This window comes from Pistacia vera, unplaced genomic scaffold (assembly GCF_008641045.1).
Source record: "Pistacia vera cultivar Batoury unplaced genomic scaffold, PisVer_v2 Contig230, whole genome shotgun sequence".
Lineage (NCBI taxonomy): Eukaryota > Viridiplantae > Streptophyta > Magnoliopsida > Sapindales > Anacardiaceae > Pistacia > Pistacia vera.
Window position 1 is genome coordinate 487,545 of NW_022196036.1, and position 15,643 is coordinate 503,187.

Genomic DNA, 15,643 nt, shown 5'->3' on the forward strand with positions numbered 1-15,643 from the left:
GTCGGTCAAGTGACCCAGATGAAAAATATTGAAGCTGAGGTAGGCAGTGTTGTAATTCGATCAGTTCAATAACTACTTCAATATAAAATAATACTCCTGAAAGCATTATTTTTTAGTATTACTTCTTACTTCTTAGTCAATACATTACAAACATTACCTAAACGTGACAAGTCTCTAGGTAAAAGCTTTTTCATACAAGAGTGGACAACCATTAGTACAAAGTGATAGTATGCACAAAAAAGGGTTTCTATTTACACTAGATTTGAAAAAAGAAGACTAGTGTTTGGGGAGCATTTCCAAGTGTTTAATGCCTTCAATTAGACTGTATCAGTTCTGGGATAAGCTTAGTAAAAAGAAATGAGAGTTCATCCTTTGAGATTTCGAGCTTTGTTTTTAATATCATCTTTCCATCCTCTCCAAACAAGCTCTCTTCTTCAACATTTACATTGCTAATTAAATCTGTGATTGCCTCAGTGATCTCTTCAACAAGGTCAACAATCACCCCTTCAACTCCCATTAAACGTTGCAAGAAGACCACCTCCGGAACGTTACTGTGCAGATATCAGAAACAAGTATTGTCAGTTGGGTTGGCGAAATCCAATGTCAATATTAACTTCTTAGAATCAAGTTATAAGCTTACTTCAATTCGCCGTATGTTACAAGAGAAAGCTTGCACTCTTTGATTCTTGCTAATACCCCTGGATTTTTAAAGATAGCTTTTACTTCAGATACAATCCCTTGCAAGCCACCAACCATGCACACCTTAATGGCCTCATCTAAAGAACCCCTTCTTACATCTGTGTAATTTTGTGCCCCTCCATTGGTTAAGAAGAACACCTGAACAGTAGCATTACCGAAAAAAGCTTTAGGTTCTTAATGAAATAAATGAAATCAGTAAATTCGATGTTTTTATCTATCTTAACTTACAGGGTAAGTGCTCTGCAGTTTCCGGATCAACAGAGCAGCATCGGGTTGAAAGCTGGAAAAGAAGATAGGCCTGTCCTTGGCATGCTTAAATACCACCTGCTCCATAATTTTTTTTAACATTGTTCTAGATTAATATGCAAGGATTAAAACGAGTTTATTGCATAAACAGAAGAAGGAAGAAATGGATACCTGCAAGATAACTTGAAGTATATGTGAAAGTTGTTCTTCTTCGTAATCTATCTGATCATCAAACTTCAATTCAATATTAAAGCCTATTGAGTGATCAACTTTCTCGAAAGCCTCTTCCAATGTACATAGAGGAGCATCTTTTTCAACCTTCCATTCAAAAATTCTTCCATCCTTTAGTTTTCTAAACATAGGCTTCCCCACCTGAATTTTTATTAACAACAGAATAAGTAATGACTTTCAATTTGAATCCATCTTTTTAAGAACGAGAAAAACTTACACGAAACATGTCGCGAGCTATCATCATAATTAAGGGTTTCAAAAACTAAGAAACATATGACAAATATTTAGTGAAAATAACCTGATAATACACCATCCATCTAAGAATTTCTCTTCCAAAACACACAAGTGTACATTCAAAAGGAGGCAATAGAATATGACACTTACTTTTCCAGGCTCTTTCTGGGGTCCAAATGAAAGAAATTCTTCTAAACTGAGGTCAGTCACTCTTTTCTGAACAATTAGACCCTAGAATCAAATACCCAAATCAATATAAATCAAAATTTCTAAAGTATAATCTCCGAAGTCATAGAAATAGGTATTCAGAAACATGGTTTATATGAAGCATGTAAAAGGCACTAACCGTTTCTTGAGTGAGGATGAAATTGTCATGGAAAATGACTGGACATTCATCTTTGGTCACCTGTAACAAATATGTTTTTTTTTGTTTACGACAAAAGGTTCTTCGCTCACCCAACCAATAGTAAAAGCCAAAAAAAGAATAAGAAAGACAAAAAGACAAGTAAACTAATCAGTATCCCTCCATTAAAATTCTGCAGAAATTATATTCCCATTAACACCATTAAAGAAACAAAAATGATATCTATTCTTATTTACTACACCGAGGATTGCAATTTGGATAAGATGACTGAGGACTCAACTTCCTATGTAACAAAAAGTCACAACCACCGCTGAAATTAATTAGAGTAAACGACCATTTTCCCACCCAAGGTTTGGCGAATTCACAAGTTCCCATCCATGATTTCATAAATTCCAGATTTTTGCCCTTGAATTGACATAAAACTGTTTAATATAACAGTTAAAAGGGTAAAATAGTCATTTCAAAGATAAAAATTTCAAAATAATCCTTAACTTCTCAAATTCACCCCATCGGCGATTTTAGGTCATTCTGGTCTGTTCTCGACGCATTCGACCCCTCCCGACACCACCATTACAATTATGGGTGGGCAAAAAACTAGGGTAGAACTGAAACCGATGGGTACCCGGGTTTCAGTTTCGGTTTCTACCGGGAACTGATTGCTGCAAGGTTAGTTCCGATTCCAAAAACCTACTATGCGGGTCCGGTTCCACCAGCTTAGGAACCAGAACTGAACCTTGGAACCAGGACTAAATTGAAATATTAAAAAAATATAAGGACCATTGAAAATTTTATGATTCAATTAAAGTTTTTCCTTATTTCTTCAGGAATTTTCTCTTGTTTTGCTTGTTTTATTCACAACTAAATTTAATTGATGTCTTACCTTGTTATTAAAATTAATTCACCATTCTTAGTAAAAACAACTTTATTTTTCTATTAATTTTCTTCTCATCACCTATACTAAACACAACAACACAAAAACCAATTTTTTAAATAAAATTAACTCTATTTTTTCCTTCCATTTTCTTCTCATTGATATTAAACACAACACACACACAAAAAGGAGAAAACATGAAATCCAAATCCAACAAATTCCGCCATTTAACATTAATATTAATAGAAACCCGAATCTTCATATTTCATACAAAAAATCAATTTGGCATAAAAAATCTTTATTATTCATACAAAAAATCAACAAAGCATAAAAAAAATAAAAATCAATTTGGCTAGACTTTCAAATTCTGCCTACTATTTGTAAAAATTCGGCACAAATCCTCTTTTAATAAACGCAAAAAAGGAGGAGAAGGAGAAGAAGATAAGAGAAGAAAAGACATCTACAATAAGGTGTTCTTCGTTTTCTCTTGGCTAGGGTTTTGTGGGGGGAAGAAGAAGATAAGAGAAGAGAAAAGAGAACTTGGCTTGTTTTGTTCGAAGATGAAGAGAATAGAGAGATAGACGTAACTTTTAGGGCTACCTTGACTAGGGTTTTGTGTGGAGAAGAAGAAGATAAGAGAAGAACGAGGAGAACTTGGCTTAATTTGTTTGTAAGCGATGCTTAGGGTTTTAGCTTATAAAAAAGGTTTTTCAAAGTGATTGGTACATGATTTATAATCCAATGGTCAAAATTCGTTGTGAGATGGGGGTGTATTTGTAACTTTTTAAGGGTTTATTTGTCATTTTTTAAACAAATATGGACCATTTGGTAATTTTATCGGGTACCCATAGTTGGAACCGAAACTGGAACCTGTAAAACAGGTTTGAAACCGTCGATTTTGATTCTATTTTTCAAGAACCGGTTGGTTCCGGTTTCGGTTCCGATTCCTTCAAAAAAGGCGGGTACTCGGACCTACCCACCCCTAATTACAATCTCCTCAACCCCCACATCAAAACCCCTAACCTCCCCACTTGATTGAACCGCCCAATTGCCCGCCGCCGTTCTTAGTTTCAGTCGGCGTTTCATCCAAATTTCGGTGGGTCTTGACACCGAAACCACCCTTAACACCACCAATAGCATCAGTGGCTTCCCCCCACCAAAACCCCCAACATCGCTGATCACAATTGCTCATTGATCGCCGCCGCTTCTCCCTTAGGTTTTTGCGTGTTGTCGCGCCTTTCCAGCCAAATTTCGGTACCTCGTCGAGGTGCACTCGGATAGAAAAAGTTAGGGGTTTTGATGAGGAGGATAAGGGAATGTTGATGGTGGTGTTGGGGAGGTCCAATGGTGTTGGAATCAGGTTGGATTTTTGGCTTGGTTGGGATCTCCTCTGGGGTTATTTGAGAGAAATTTGAGATGGAGGGTTATTTTGTAAGAAAATTAATAATGTTAATTTAAAGGTGGGAATATGGAATTTATGAAATCAGGCGTGGGAACTCGTAGATTCACCAAGGTTTGGGTGGGAAAATGTCGTTTACTCAATTAATTAAGAAGAAAAAAGGGACCAAAACACGTGTCTAATCTGAGGCTCCTGTTCAAAGGCATCAGTTTCGCGGCGAAATGCGGATAGAGACAGATAAGGGCTGGGATTGAGCGTGACGTGGTGGGTTTCTAGACATCACATGAAACCCATTCAGTCCACGTGCAACTCTCCACAGATACCGGACTCGGTCAAAACCGTTATTACGAGAAAACGACGATAAAGAAACAGAAGAAACTCGCCGGGAAACAATCGGGAAATTAAATTTAAAGAAAGAAGAATTAAAAGAAATGATAAAAAAAACTAACCTGAACGTCAAATTCAATGAAGTCAAGAGGGAAACTGGTGGCTGCATTGAAGGCAAGAATTGTATTCTCTTTGATTGATTTCATTCTTTTATCAGGTGACTGCAACATGTTCATTCCAGTTCCTCTGTGTCCCATGACAACAAATTTTGGAAACTTAAAACTACCCTTTACTTCATCGCTATCACCATTAACACCTGATAATTTAAAAACAACAAAAACTCAACTAAGGTTTTGTATATATAAAACAAAAATATTTACATATATATAAAAATCAAAACTTCATTCATAAAATGAAACTTACCATTGCAGAAGCGGGTTGCGCAGAAGTTTGATGCTACATTATCAGGGACTTGATCAAGATTGGGAAGATCGGAGACATGAACAGCTTTGAGAGCCATTTTTGTTATTTATTTTATTATATTGTCTAAGAAAGAGGACGATTTCAAGAATGAGAGAAGCAGAGGACAACGGGAATTTCGACGTTGGGTAGAAGGTAACACAGGAGCGTGGTATTTAAAAGGTCGGTATATGATTTTCATTGGATGGAATAAAGGAATATTCCACTAGTTTTTGTCTTTTTTTTTTTTTTTGACTGAAATGTCAAAACGCACATACGGGAATTCGATTTGAATCGTGTCATTTGACGTGTACCAATACGAGATAGATTGATGTCGTTTGGTTTATTATTTAATTTTGTTTTCAGATCATATGATAAAAAGGATAAAAAGGATGTCTTGTGAGAAATAGTTGAACATTCAAGCTTCTAGACAATTGGAGAAAGGATTTACAAATGAAGCATGGGCCAGAAAGTAATAATATGAAACAAGATGGGTCTGCTTAGAATTATAGATACTTCTCTATCATCAAAACAACACACGTACATTTATGAAGAAATCTACGTGTTTATTGGACATCATCAATAATTTAATTTTCATTTGGCTTTATTTATTAATGGGATTTGGTTTTGTCAGGCGGTAGGGAAAAGATGACAAAGTGGAGAAAAAGAAAGGATGGTTAGATTAATACAATGTATTCATTAATGGTGGCGCTGGTGCTAATCGAGTCCAGCGAAGATCGCAATTCCCAAATGGGAGATAGAATCTTGTATGTGTTTGTTTTATTGACTTTAAAGGATTGACATGAAATATTGTTTCTCTGCTTTTGGGTAAATGTAAGATGATAAATAAAGTGGATGGCCAAATACAAGGAAGTTCATTGGAGAGGCCTTTTAAGCAGATGACTATAAGCAGTGTTTTAACCCACTTGGGTCTTTGCTGATTCTTAAGCCATCTTCTAATAGTTGCCAACCAGCCACGAGTGGAATGCACTACCAATTCAATGACATGGTAAACATTATTTTTCTTATTTGGGCTTGAAAGCTTGCGTCCAAATAGGTAGATCTCATCACCAGGTCCAGGAATTAAGTGGCCAACGGTCCAATCCAATATATCGAAACAAACACACATTGTAATTTTCCTGCACTATTATTGTACACAGAAACGCTAGAAATTCCAAAATAATATCTCAAAATCCATATCCCAAATAATTTTATTATTTTAAGTGACAATGATACATAAAGGATGAATTAATGATGGGTCTTATAACATGATATTTACATATAAATTATGAATAACATAATAAGATCACATAAAGAACATATCACCTACAATAATTTTATTACAATAGTACTAACAGTATGTGAGAATACAAATACATAATTACAGTATGCTTATTTATGAATAGCTCAATTGTTACTTCTAGCTCTAGGCCTACTACTTGAACTTGATGTTTTCATAATACGATATTTACACTTAATAATTCTTTTTTTTTTTGGTTAATTGGGGGTGTCTAATCAACTTGCGTGCACCTCAATTAATTTCTGATAATTTTAAATTTAACGGTCAGGTAACCTCTAGTGCCATCCCTGTTATCAATTGAAGGGAATCGTATTCAAAATTTCTTGAGTAATACACCCAAGAATCTATATTCAACTATTCGGTCACCTAAGTGTAGGTTAATTAATAATTCTTTTAATATGATATACATTAGTAATCAAAAGATAAGTATATCTATAAATCAATGTCAATCAGATTATTTGGAATATAAAATTAAGAGGGTAACTTAGGATATATGATAATTGATTTCCATGCGATCAAAATATATACATTTTTTTTTTCCACCTTCACTATCAAAAGACAAAACTGAAAATGGCATGATTTTTGTACTCTTTCTTTTTCAACATGTTAAAATAGTGAAGTAGTTGAAATAAGCACTTGTAATTATAAAATCAAAGGTATAGAAAGATTCAGAGAGAAAGGTGTTACAAATCGTGAAAAGGGGAGCGTGAAGTCCGCCGGTGGTACTCAAGATGGGAACATATGTCTGATTGCATCCTACATTTAGTAAGCACCGTCCATTTTGCCCTCTTTGTATAATCAAAATAGGTGTAAATGGAACTCAAATAACATTACTCTCAACCACGAAACCAATACCACAATACATAGAGGGTTTAATTCTCTCTGTGTGCGCTCAGTCGCTAAAACAAACAAGAAAAGGATGGTAAAGAGTATCCCTTTTTCTATAAGAAGAATAACACCTTTGGCCAAAAGGGTTTTGGCATTAAAGCTAGTAGTTTTAGACACTGCCAAAGATGTTTCCACACCAGATATACGAGGAAGATTAACCATTATATCTTTCTTTCTGTTTGTACATCCCATTCATACATGCTTTTCTCTGGTGTAAAATTATGCACAGATAGTATCTCTTGTGCTGAAGCTTGAAGGGTTAAAATGCTCATTTTTGCATCCAACATTTGAAATAGCAGTACAAGCTTTTATTTTATTCTGGCCCTGTCACAAATCAAGAGTTAAAAGAGCTAAGGAAATAAAATGTAACAGTACATCACACATAGGTCATTCATGCATATCCCATTATAGCTCCGCAAAAACAGCTTACTCACAATACGATCTTCACTATTTATAATACTTTTAACGGGTAATGTTATATACAAAATGCTTTATTAAATGATCATGCGATTATAAAATGTATATCTATAAATCTGTGTCAAATTATTAGGAATATAAAAATGAAGAGGATAACTTGGGATATATTATAATTGATTTCCTTGCTGTCAAAATATGTAGAATTTTGTTTCCACCTTCACTCACAAAAGACGTAACTGAAGTCTGAACGTATTCTTTTTCAACATGTTAAGATTGTCAATGATTCACGACTACTGATTCAAAATTCAGGAGAGAAAGTTGCTATAAATCATGAAAAGGGAGGCGTGAAGTACGCCGCTGGTACGCAAGATAGGGAACACATTAATCTTTATAGATTAGTATATGCTATTATGCTGCGTATTATGACCTTCATTTTTTATTTTATTTTCTACTGAATTTTATTTTCTTATCAGTAGAGGTGTCTGGTCAGTTTGATTGCACGTCAACTAATATTTCAAAACTTTAAAACTCGACCGGACAAGAGCCCCAATGATCATTCATTTTAAAGCTTGAGAGTACGAACTCATATAACTTTCTTTTGCTTTTTTATCACCATACCATGAGTGGTGTTTCAGCGCACAACTCGATGGATGAGTTTACAGTACTCTTCTTCAGTGTCTTCTTAACTAAGAAATCAACCGCACAATACATAAGAGTTGAATTCACTAGGCGTGCGCTCAGTTGCCCATAAACAGAAAGTATAATCAGGAGTGTTTCTATAAGAATAATAACCAACTTGGCCTAAAGGTTATTGGCATTAAAACTAGTAGATTTAGACACAGCCACGGCCGTGCAAGGTTGTGCACTCTTTGCCCAGATGTTTCCACCCCAGATAGAGAAAAAGATTAACCGTAGTGCTTTGTTTTTGTATGTACATTCCATTCATACATGGGGAAAAATGTAGTTTTCTTGAATAAATTAGATAAAGAATATTATTTCTTTTCTATGGTGTAAAATTGTGCGTGGAATAGTATCTCGTGTTTAAAGGGTTAAAATGCTTCTTCTCGCATACAACATTTGACATAGACGTACATCCTGGGTAGCTTTATCATATTCTGGTCCTATCCCAAATCAAGAGCTCAAGATCTAGGGAAATAAAACAAACAACACCTCACACAAGTGCATGTCCCACCATTAGAGCTTCGCAAAAACAGCTTTTCTTTTATGGATTTGTGCTGACACAGCCTCCATTAGATCATCGGATAAAAGCATAGCAGAGTTCCAAGTTGCAACATAATCTAAACCTTGATCCACAGTCATGTCTCGGCCTCTTAGTAAGACTGCCTTTGTCCCAGTGACAGCTAGAGGAGACTTCGCAGCAATTCCTATCAAAAGCAATTTATTAATATCAATTCTCAACTTAAGGCTGACCAATGACGAGACAGGAACTCTGTACAGGCAAATCAAAGAAGTAACCTCTAACTACATATGTTCATGGCATCCAGCCAAACCATAAAAATTAAATCAGACAATTAGCTTCAGATAATACATGATTTTTATGATCTAATTGTGCTTTTCAAAACAATAAACATGTTATTTGATCGTCCCTCAATCTTCAAAATAGCTTGGTTCATTCATCCTGGCAATGCTTAAATCTGAGTGGTGATAGTCTATTTATGGCATTCGGACAAAAGCAAACTAGGAACTCTATAGAGTCTACAAATTTGTCATGAAAAAACCAAAAAGTAACCGAAATTAAGAAACACATTGACTAAAAAGATTTCAAAAAATGCTTAAGATAATCGCACAAGAAGTACCAATATTATTCACAAAAATTAAACATAGTCAGATAGCCTTGTTTCAGTTCAATACAAATATACAATTGCAGGTCTTATATTTGTCTCATTGAACTTTGTCATAAAAAATCTTCACCCAGGAAAGATTTTATACAATCGAGCAGGGTCTCCAAACTAACCCAGACTATTTCAAGGGATTATATTCCCAAATCCATGTTTAAACCTCTTAAAAATTGACCAGACAACAATATCAGTCCCAAAAGTTAATCATGTATTCATGGGACAAGTAGGACCTATGAGACCAGTGATTATCATTCCATTTAAGGTTTATTGGTGTTTCTCTCTATTCAAAGTGTGTAATTTTCCCGCCCTAACTTGCCACATCACTACCAATTAATCTGTAAATAGTTAATAATATATTGTATAGTATATCTCCGAGAGATTCAATCCTGAAATTGCATGTAAAAGATCAAACCAGAAATCAAATTACGAACTCACCCTCAGCAACATGTCTTACACCCGCATCCAACTCTGTCTTCGACCCGAAAGCCCGAGAAACCAGACCCAAGTCCTTAGCTTCCGAACCCGAAAATCGTCGACCCGTCAACGCTAACTCCATCGCGTTACCAAACCCAACGATCCCGGGCAACCTCTGTAACGTGCCGAGATCCGCTGTGATCGCCAAGTCAACCTCTTTGACAGAAAAAAAGGCATCTTTCGTACAAAACCTAATGTCACAGGCGGTGATAATATCAATGCCTCCTCCAATACACGCCCCGTGGATAGCGGCAATCACCGGCTTCCGGCACAGCTCGATGGCGGTGATCGCGTCTTGCAAGAACTTGATATCTCGCCGGAGACGCTCGGAGGAGCGCCCGCGGTCGGCAGTGGAGGAGTGATCAGTGACTGAATTTAGAGTTTTTAGGTCGATGCCGGAACAGAAATGATCGCCGGAGCCGGCGAGAACAATCACGTTGACATTAGGGTTTTGGTCGAGCAAAGATAAGGCCTTGGGAAATTCGGAGAAGAAATCACGTGACAGCGCGTTGCGCTGCGATGGACGGTTTAGGTATAGGTAGACGACTCGAGAGTTGGGGGTTTTCTCAACGATTTCAAGGGTTTTGTAATTCTCTTCCATGTCTTTAGTCCGAAGAAACAATTTAGGAAATTTTGTGAGTTCGAAGAAAATTAGAAAGAAAAGTAATTTAAAAAAAAAAAAAAAAATGAAAGAGAAAATAAAAAATTATCCAAAAACACAAAAGGTCCTACCGGGAGTCGAACCCAGGTCGCTGGATTCAAAGTCCAGAGTGCTAACCACTACACCATAGAACCATTTTGTTTTTCGAAGTCAACAAATTTAATTTATATATATTTAATTAGTGTATTGTATAACAACTGTTTTAGATTTGTTTTCATGAGTGCTTGATTACGTAAATGGTAAAGTTAAATCAAACTACTTTTCATATAACTACTCCAATAATTATACCACTTTTATCTCGTGTATAATGTTTTTTGTGAAGAAAATATCCGAATGCACTTTCCGGCAGAAAAACATTATCAAATAAAGTTTCCTTAAAAGAAATCCACGCATGATGTAATAATATTGCTGGAAATATTTTTAATTTATAGAGATTTAATTGGTGTATTGTATAAAAGGGTAATCCATGCAGTAATTAAAAGTTTAGAGAGTATTCAAATTCGATAATCATATTGTTTAGAAGACTGGATTAGAAGTATATCTCATCAGTTTGCTAATCATTGACCTAGAGAGTTGTGTACGGAAGCTTCTTCGGTATATTTAGGTTCAGCTTTTCATCACGATTTCCTACAAATGATTAATTATTTAAGGCCAAAGAAAGAACTATTTGTCATAGACGAAAGATATTGGTCTTTCAATTTGCAGGAATTTCGGCGGAAGTAATAGTATCATATAATATAAATTAAGACTAAAGACCTCCAGCTCACACGTAGTTAAATTTATACATAAAAGGAACACATGAAATGTATTACAAATTCCCCCTTAAATTAAGTCAATACAGGATTATCATCATGTTTACCTTGTTTAGAATGCTCCTTTCCCCTGCCTAATCAAATTAAGATTTAAGCTATTTAGCTGGCTTTATTAAATGCTGGGAGTCATTATCTTAGTTTACCCCACCAACCTTATCTTTGGTTCCTCAATAATGAAATGATATTTGGTGATCAAACCACACTAAAATTTGGCCACAAGATGGAAATTTTTATGAAGGGATGTTCGATCACATATCTTGTTTCTGCATGCAAACAGCCAGCTAGATTTCTCAATTATAGGAGTCGGGAGATGTGTTCAATTCCAAATATGAATAAATAATATGCCACGCGTTACTTGTTCATCTCATATCAAATAATACAACTAATCATATGGTGATATCTATCAATTCTCTCCATATAATTGCATGAACATACATGGTGATGATGTAATATTATGTGATTGTTGTGGCCTTGTGGGAGCCATTAATTAATTCTAAACCCTATTTAATTCCCACTAATTCAAAGACCATTAATTAAACTATGACGATAATGGTAGTGCTTTCTATTTTTCGTTGAATGTTAAATCATCTTTAATATTAAAATAAAGCAGACAAATTAACCAATCGAAAGAGACGCATTCCATATTAAAATAAAATGTTTATCGATCCATCACTTCTCATTTCGTCATTCCCCCTTTCCCTTTGGATCAGATGAATGATTAGCCAGACAAGATAAAAAGTTTTGAGCTTTAAAGAAAAAATTATCCAAATGGGATGAACCGCATTAATACTAGTAGCAAATAGAAGAATTATTAACCACAGAAATGGAAGGGTTAAATTAACTACTAATGAAAAGAGAAGAAGAAGAAGAAGAAGGAGGAGGAGGAGGAGAAGAGAAATCAAAAGCATCAAGACTCTTCTTTTAGTTAGAGCCATAAATTAATTATCTGGCGAATCCTACAATATCCACCTAGCGTTATTTAAAATTACGTATTATAAAAACAAGAAAGAATCATATGATTGTTTATTATGTCATACGTTTTGTCGATTTCTTCAAATCTTCATATAACTGCAGGAAAACAACTGGCTTCAAGGAGAAAAAAGTCATGAGATCTTCATCATCCTCTCACACACGACACCTTTTTTCCCTTTTCTTTTGCATGAACACCCGAAAACACTATCAAACAAAATTAAAACAAACAGAATTTTAAAAATTAAAAAATTAAAAAAAAAAATCCCCATCTAGGTAGGGCTGACGCTGTGTGGCGTGTTTTCTTCGGCCTTTTTCACTTACTTATCATTCATCTCTCCTTAAAGAAACGGCTTTTAAGGTCTATGTATTTCGAGAGGTCACGTGAATGGCAGCCCTACTTAAGGACACCTTTGCGGCCTCTCAGTAACGTAAAAAACAACTCCTTATTATATATAATTTTCTCAGACTATTATGTCACGCTTTTCTCACAGGCGCGTCTCTTCTTTATTACACTTCCAATGTTAAAATAATTTAATTTGTTAATTATAGTAAGTAAATAGGATTTTATGATTAAATTGGATTCCACGTATTAGAGTAAAACGGTGAAAAATGGGTCAAAAAGATCTGAATGCCATGTGGTTGGAATAAATGACACGCGACTGGGGTGGCACGTGGGGGTGAAAAAATAGTTGGGTGAATGATTTCAAGCAACGCCACCTACTAAAGCCTCCACTTGTCATGCAACAAGAATGAGTTCATTACGCACTCTTCTTTTTTTCATTACTGTGTGTGTCAATAATTTTGTGTATAAAAAGGCCACTTCCTAAACCTATTAGGACCATTCCTCATTGCCTTCACTGCAGTTTATTTTGCATGTGATATTGAGGGTGCTCCAAAACCAGAGAGAGCGAGAGGAGAAAGTGTCCCTGCTGCTTTCATCTTCTGTGTTTTTGTTAATTTGTTTGTAGAGTGTGTCAAACATTTTTGTTTGTTCATTTTGAAGAGATGGCTCTCATGGGTATCAGCCACCATCAATTGGCAGTTGCATTTGGCGTCTTAGGTATAAAAATAATGCCCACATAAACATATTATAAGCTTTGCCATGCATCTAGTTTTCTCCATTTTCCTAACGACCCTTCATTCCTCATGTTTGTTCAACTCTTTTTTCCGGCTTATTCGTTCCTCCCTTTATCTACTGTTAATCTTCAATCTATCCGCAGTTCATATTATGTTTACAGTCTGTTCATTTCTCATCAGCAAACTACTACACAGTGGAATAGTTATATAACACATGAGAATCATTTTTTAATATTATATTTGTTTGGTAAAAGTTGAGGCTGGCATGAAAAAGATGATCAACCTTCCTCACAGTCACATGTCTATTGTTCATATTTTATGCATAGAAATGAAAACTCATGAACCATTGAAAATTTTTTATAAGTTAAAATACTGTTCAACTATACACACACGTTGTTGCTGTAGTAATAGTAAGTTCATTATCATAATCATGCTTACGCGTTTTCATTACTAAAACTAACCTATTAATTAATATTTGTTTTTAACTGGTTTAAGGAACTTTTTGTATTATGTATAATGAAATCTTTTTTGTTGATTGATTGATGTCAGGTAATATCATCTCCATTCTTGTGTATCTTGCTCCTGTGTAAGTATTTTACCTTTTTTCTTATTTATATCTTTTTCAATTTTGAAAAGAAACAGAATAATATTTATAACATATATGCTTTGATATGACAGAATAATAATTGGTTATATACTTTTCGCAGGCCAACATTTTATCGTATTTTCAAAAAGAAATCAACGGAGAGCTTCCAATCCTTGCCTTATCTTGTAGCGTTGTTCAGTTCAATGCTATGGCTCTACTATGCATTGCTTAAAGGAGATGCCTTTCTCCTCATCACCATCAACTCCTTTGGATGTTTTGTAGAGAGCATTTACATCACTATGTACATTGCTTATGCATCAAAAGACAGCCGGGTAATTAAGATGGAAAACAACTGATTTTTTTTTTTTTTTTTTTTAAAAAACAAATTATGTGACATTCAACAATCAACTTACCCTATTAATTATATGACTGCAGAAATCAACTATCAGAACATTTGCTTTAATGAACTTGGGAGCCTTCTTTTTGATCCTCATCGTTACACACTACCTTATTCATGGTAATACTCGGATCCAAGTTCTTGGTTGGATTTGTGTTGCCTTCTCTGTGAGTGTTTTTGCAGCACCCTTGAGCATTGTGGTGAGTATTAATCAACATACCAAACTTAAAAAGATTACCTAATTTTTTGGTATTTTATAATCATTCGGCTGATTATTTTTTTTGTTTTGTAGGCACGAGTTATTCGAACCAAAAGTGTTGAGTTCATGCCATTCAACTTATCATTCTTCCTTACGTTGAGTGCAGTTATGTGGTTCGGTTATGGCCTTTTCCTGAAGGATATTTGCATAGCTGTAAGTTTAAATCTTCCTTCGTTAAATACCTTTTTCTTTGTTTCATATTATCTGTTATATTAATTTTTTGGTTTGTTTTTTTAATGATACTCCAGCTCCCAAACGTTTTGGGTTTCGTCTTGGGATTACTCCAGATGGTCCTTTACACGATTTACAGGAACACCCGTAAGGTCATAGAGGAGAAAAAGCTACCTGCAGAACCCTTAAAGAACATTGTTATACTCAGCGCATTGGGAGCTTCTGAAGTATATCCCGTTGATATTCAAGTTGAAACCAAAGTAAATGGAGATATTGTGAATGAAGATGCCAAAGAGAATGAACAAATAGAGGAGCCCCAGAAACCTGAGAAAACCTTAGAAGTCATGTCAAAGGATGACGTCCAAAAAAATGAATTATGTGCAGCCGTTTAATTCCTACCTACTTCTCACAAACCAAAGAAGCCTTGTCTTTTTCCCTTTCTTGTTAATTTTGCACTGTATGTATGAATCGAAAATGAAAGCTTAATTAAGCTACTCTCATAAGCGTCCTTTGTTTTTATGTATACTGTTCAGTTTACATAACAAATACAGTGACTGTCCCAGTTTGTTTTTATGTATACTGTTGAGGATCTTAATATATGTTGCCGCTTTCAAGATAGAAACATAAAAGTTCGTGCTTTCAATTTTGAGTAAAATGAAAATTGACAATTGCTAGCTCATGAATCTTTGATTGAACAATCAATAATTTAGATGCCCTATAAAAAACTAACGTGCTAGAAATGAGCAAACTGGACACTTGGAATCAAAGGCGTGAACCAAGGCAGCCTACTTTGATATTTGACGGACCCATTTCAAGGACGTTCTATGTTTTGATTGTTTTCATCGCCGGGGCAAGTTGAAAATTCCTGACCTCAAAACACAACACTCCACCTATTTTGTGCCAGATGGAACTCGTTATGGTACTCCCACTTTATATTATT

General features: G+C 35.2%; 3 protein-coding genes and 1 non-coding gene across 4 annotated transcripts; 1 reads left to right on the top strand and 3 right to left on the bottom strand.

Moving 5' to 3' along the window:
* Nucleotides 1-175: 175 nt before the first annotated feature.
* On the bottom strand, nt 176-4,925 carry LOC116131277 (glycerophosphodiester phosphodiesterase GDPD1, chloroplastic-like). Its single transcript, XM_031416937.1, has 8 exons — nt 4,795-4,925; nt 4,494-4,687; nt 1,757-1,816; nt 1,561-1,641; nt 1,117-1,317; nt 928-1,023; nt 641-837; nt 176-551 (listed from the first exon to the last, which is right to left on the bottom strand). The coding sequence occupies exons 1-8, from the start codon at nt 4,889-4,891 to the stop codon at nt 314-316; spliced, it is 1,164 nt and encodes a 387-aa protein (XP_031272797.1). The 5' UTR covers nt 4,892-4,925; the 3' UTR covers nt 176-313.
* Nucleotides 4,926-8,385: 3,460 nt separating this feature from the next.
* On the bottom strand, nt 8,386-10,437 carry LOC116131268 (delta(3,5)-Delta(2,4)-dienoyl-CoA isomerase, peroxisomal-like). The gene is made up of 2 exons (XM_031416928.1): nt 9,730-10,437; nt 8,386-8,820 (listed from the first exon to the last, which is right to left on the bottom strand). Exons 1-2 carry the CDS (start codon nt 10,367-10,369, stop codon nt 8,630-8,632), a joined length of 831 nt encoding a protein of 276 aa, XP_031272788.1. The 5' UTR covers nt 10,370-10,437; the 3' UTR covers nt 8,386-8,629.
* A 54-nt stretch (nt 10,438-10,491) lies between these two features.
* TRNAQ-UUG lies at nt 10,492-10,563 on the bottom strand. The gene has a single exon. It is a non-coding gene; the product is annotated as a tRNA-Gln (tRNA).
* A 2,498-nt stretch (nt 10,564-13,061) lies between these two features.
* Nucleotides 13,062-15,323, top strand: LOC116131300 (bidirectional sugar transporter N3-like). The gene is made up of 6 exons (XM_031416963.1): nt 13,062-13,273; nt 13,840-13,876; nt 13,998-14,208; nt 14,312-14,473; nt 14,566-14,685; nt 14,781-15,323. The coding sequence occupies exons 1-6, from the start codon at nt 13,219-13,221 to the stop codon at nt 15,093-15,095; spliced, it is 900 nt and encodes a 299-aa protein (XP_031272823.1). The 5' UTR covers nt 13,062-13,218; the 3' UTR covers nt 15,096-15,323.
* Nucleotides 15,324-15,643: the final 320 nt, after the last annotated feature.

Coding starts and splice junctions, on each gene's coding strand:
- LOC116131277 (XM_031416937.1), bottom strand. CDS start 4,891: ATGGCTCTCAAAGCTGTTCATGTCTCCGATCTTCCCAATCTTGATCAA. Junction 1,642..1,756: donor TCATCCTCACTCAAGAAACG/GTTAGTGCCTTT, acceptor ATTTGATTCTAG/GGTCTAATTGTTCAGAAAAG. Junction 1,024..1,116: donor TACTTCAAGTTATCTTGCAG/GTATCCATTTCT, acceptor ATTATGGAGCAG/GTGGTATTTAAGCATGCCAA.
- LOC116131268 (XM_031416928.1), bottom strand. CDS start 10,369: ATGGAAGAGAATTACAAAACCCTTGAAATCGTTGAGAAAACCCCCAAC. Junction 8,821..9,729: donor TGTAAGACATGTTGCTGAGG/GTGAGTTCGTAA, acceptor TGCTTTTGATAG/GAATTGCTGCGAAGTCTCCT.
- LOC116131300 (XM_031416963.1), top strand. CDS start 13,219: ATGGCTCTCATGGGTATCAGCCACCATCAATTGGCAGTTGCATTTGGC. Junction 13,274..13,839: donor AGTTGCATTTGGCGTCTTAG/GTATAAAAATAA, acceptor GATTGATGTCAG/GTAATATCATCTCCATTCTT. Junction 14,686..14,780: donor TGAAGGATATTTGCATAGCT/GTAAGTTTAAAT, acceptor ATGATACTCCAG/CTCCCAAACGTTTTGGGTTT.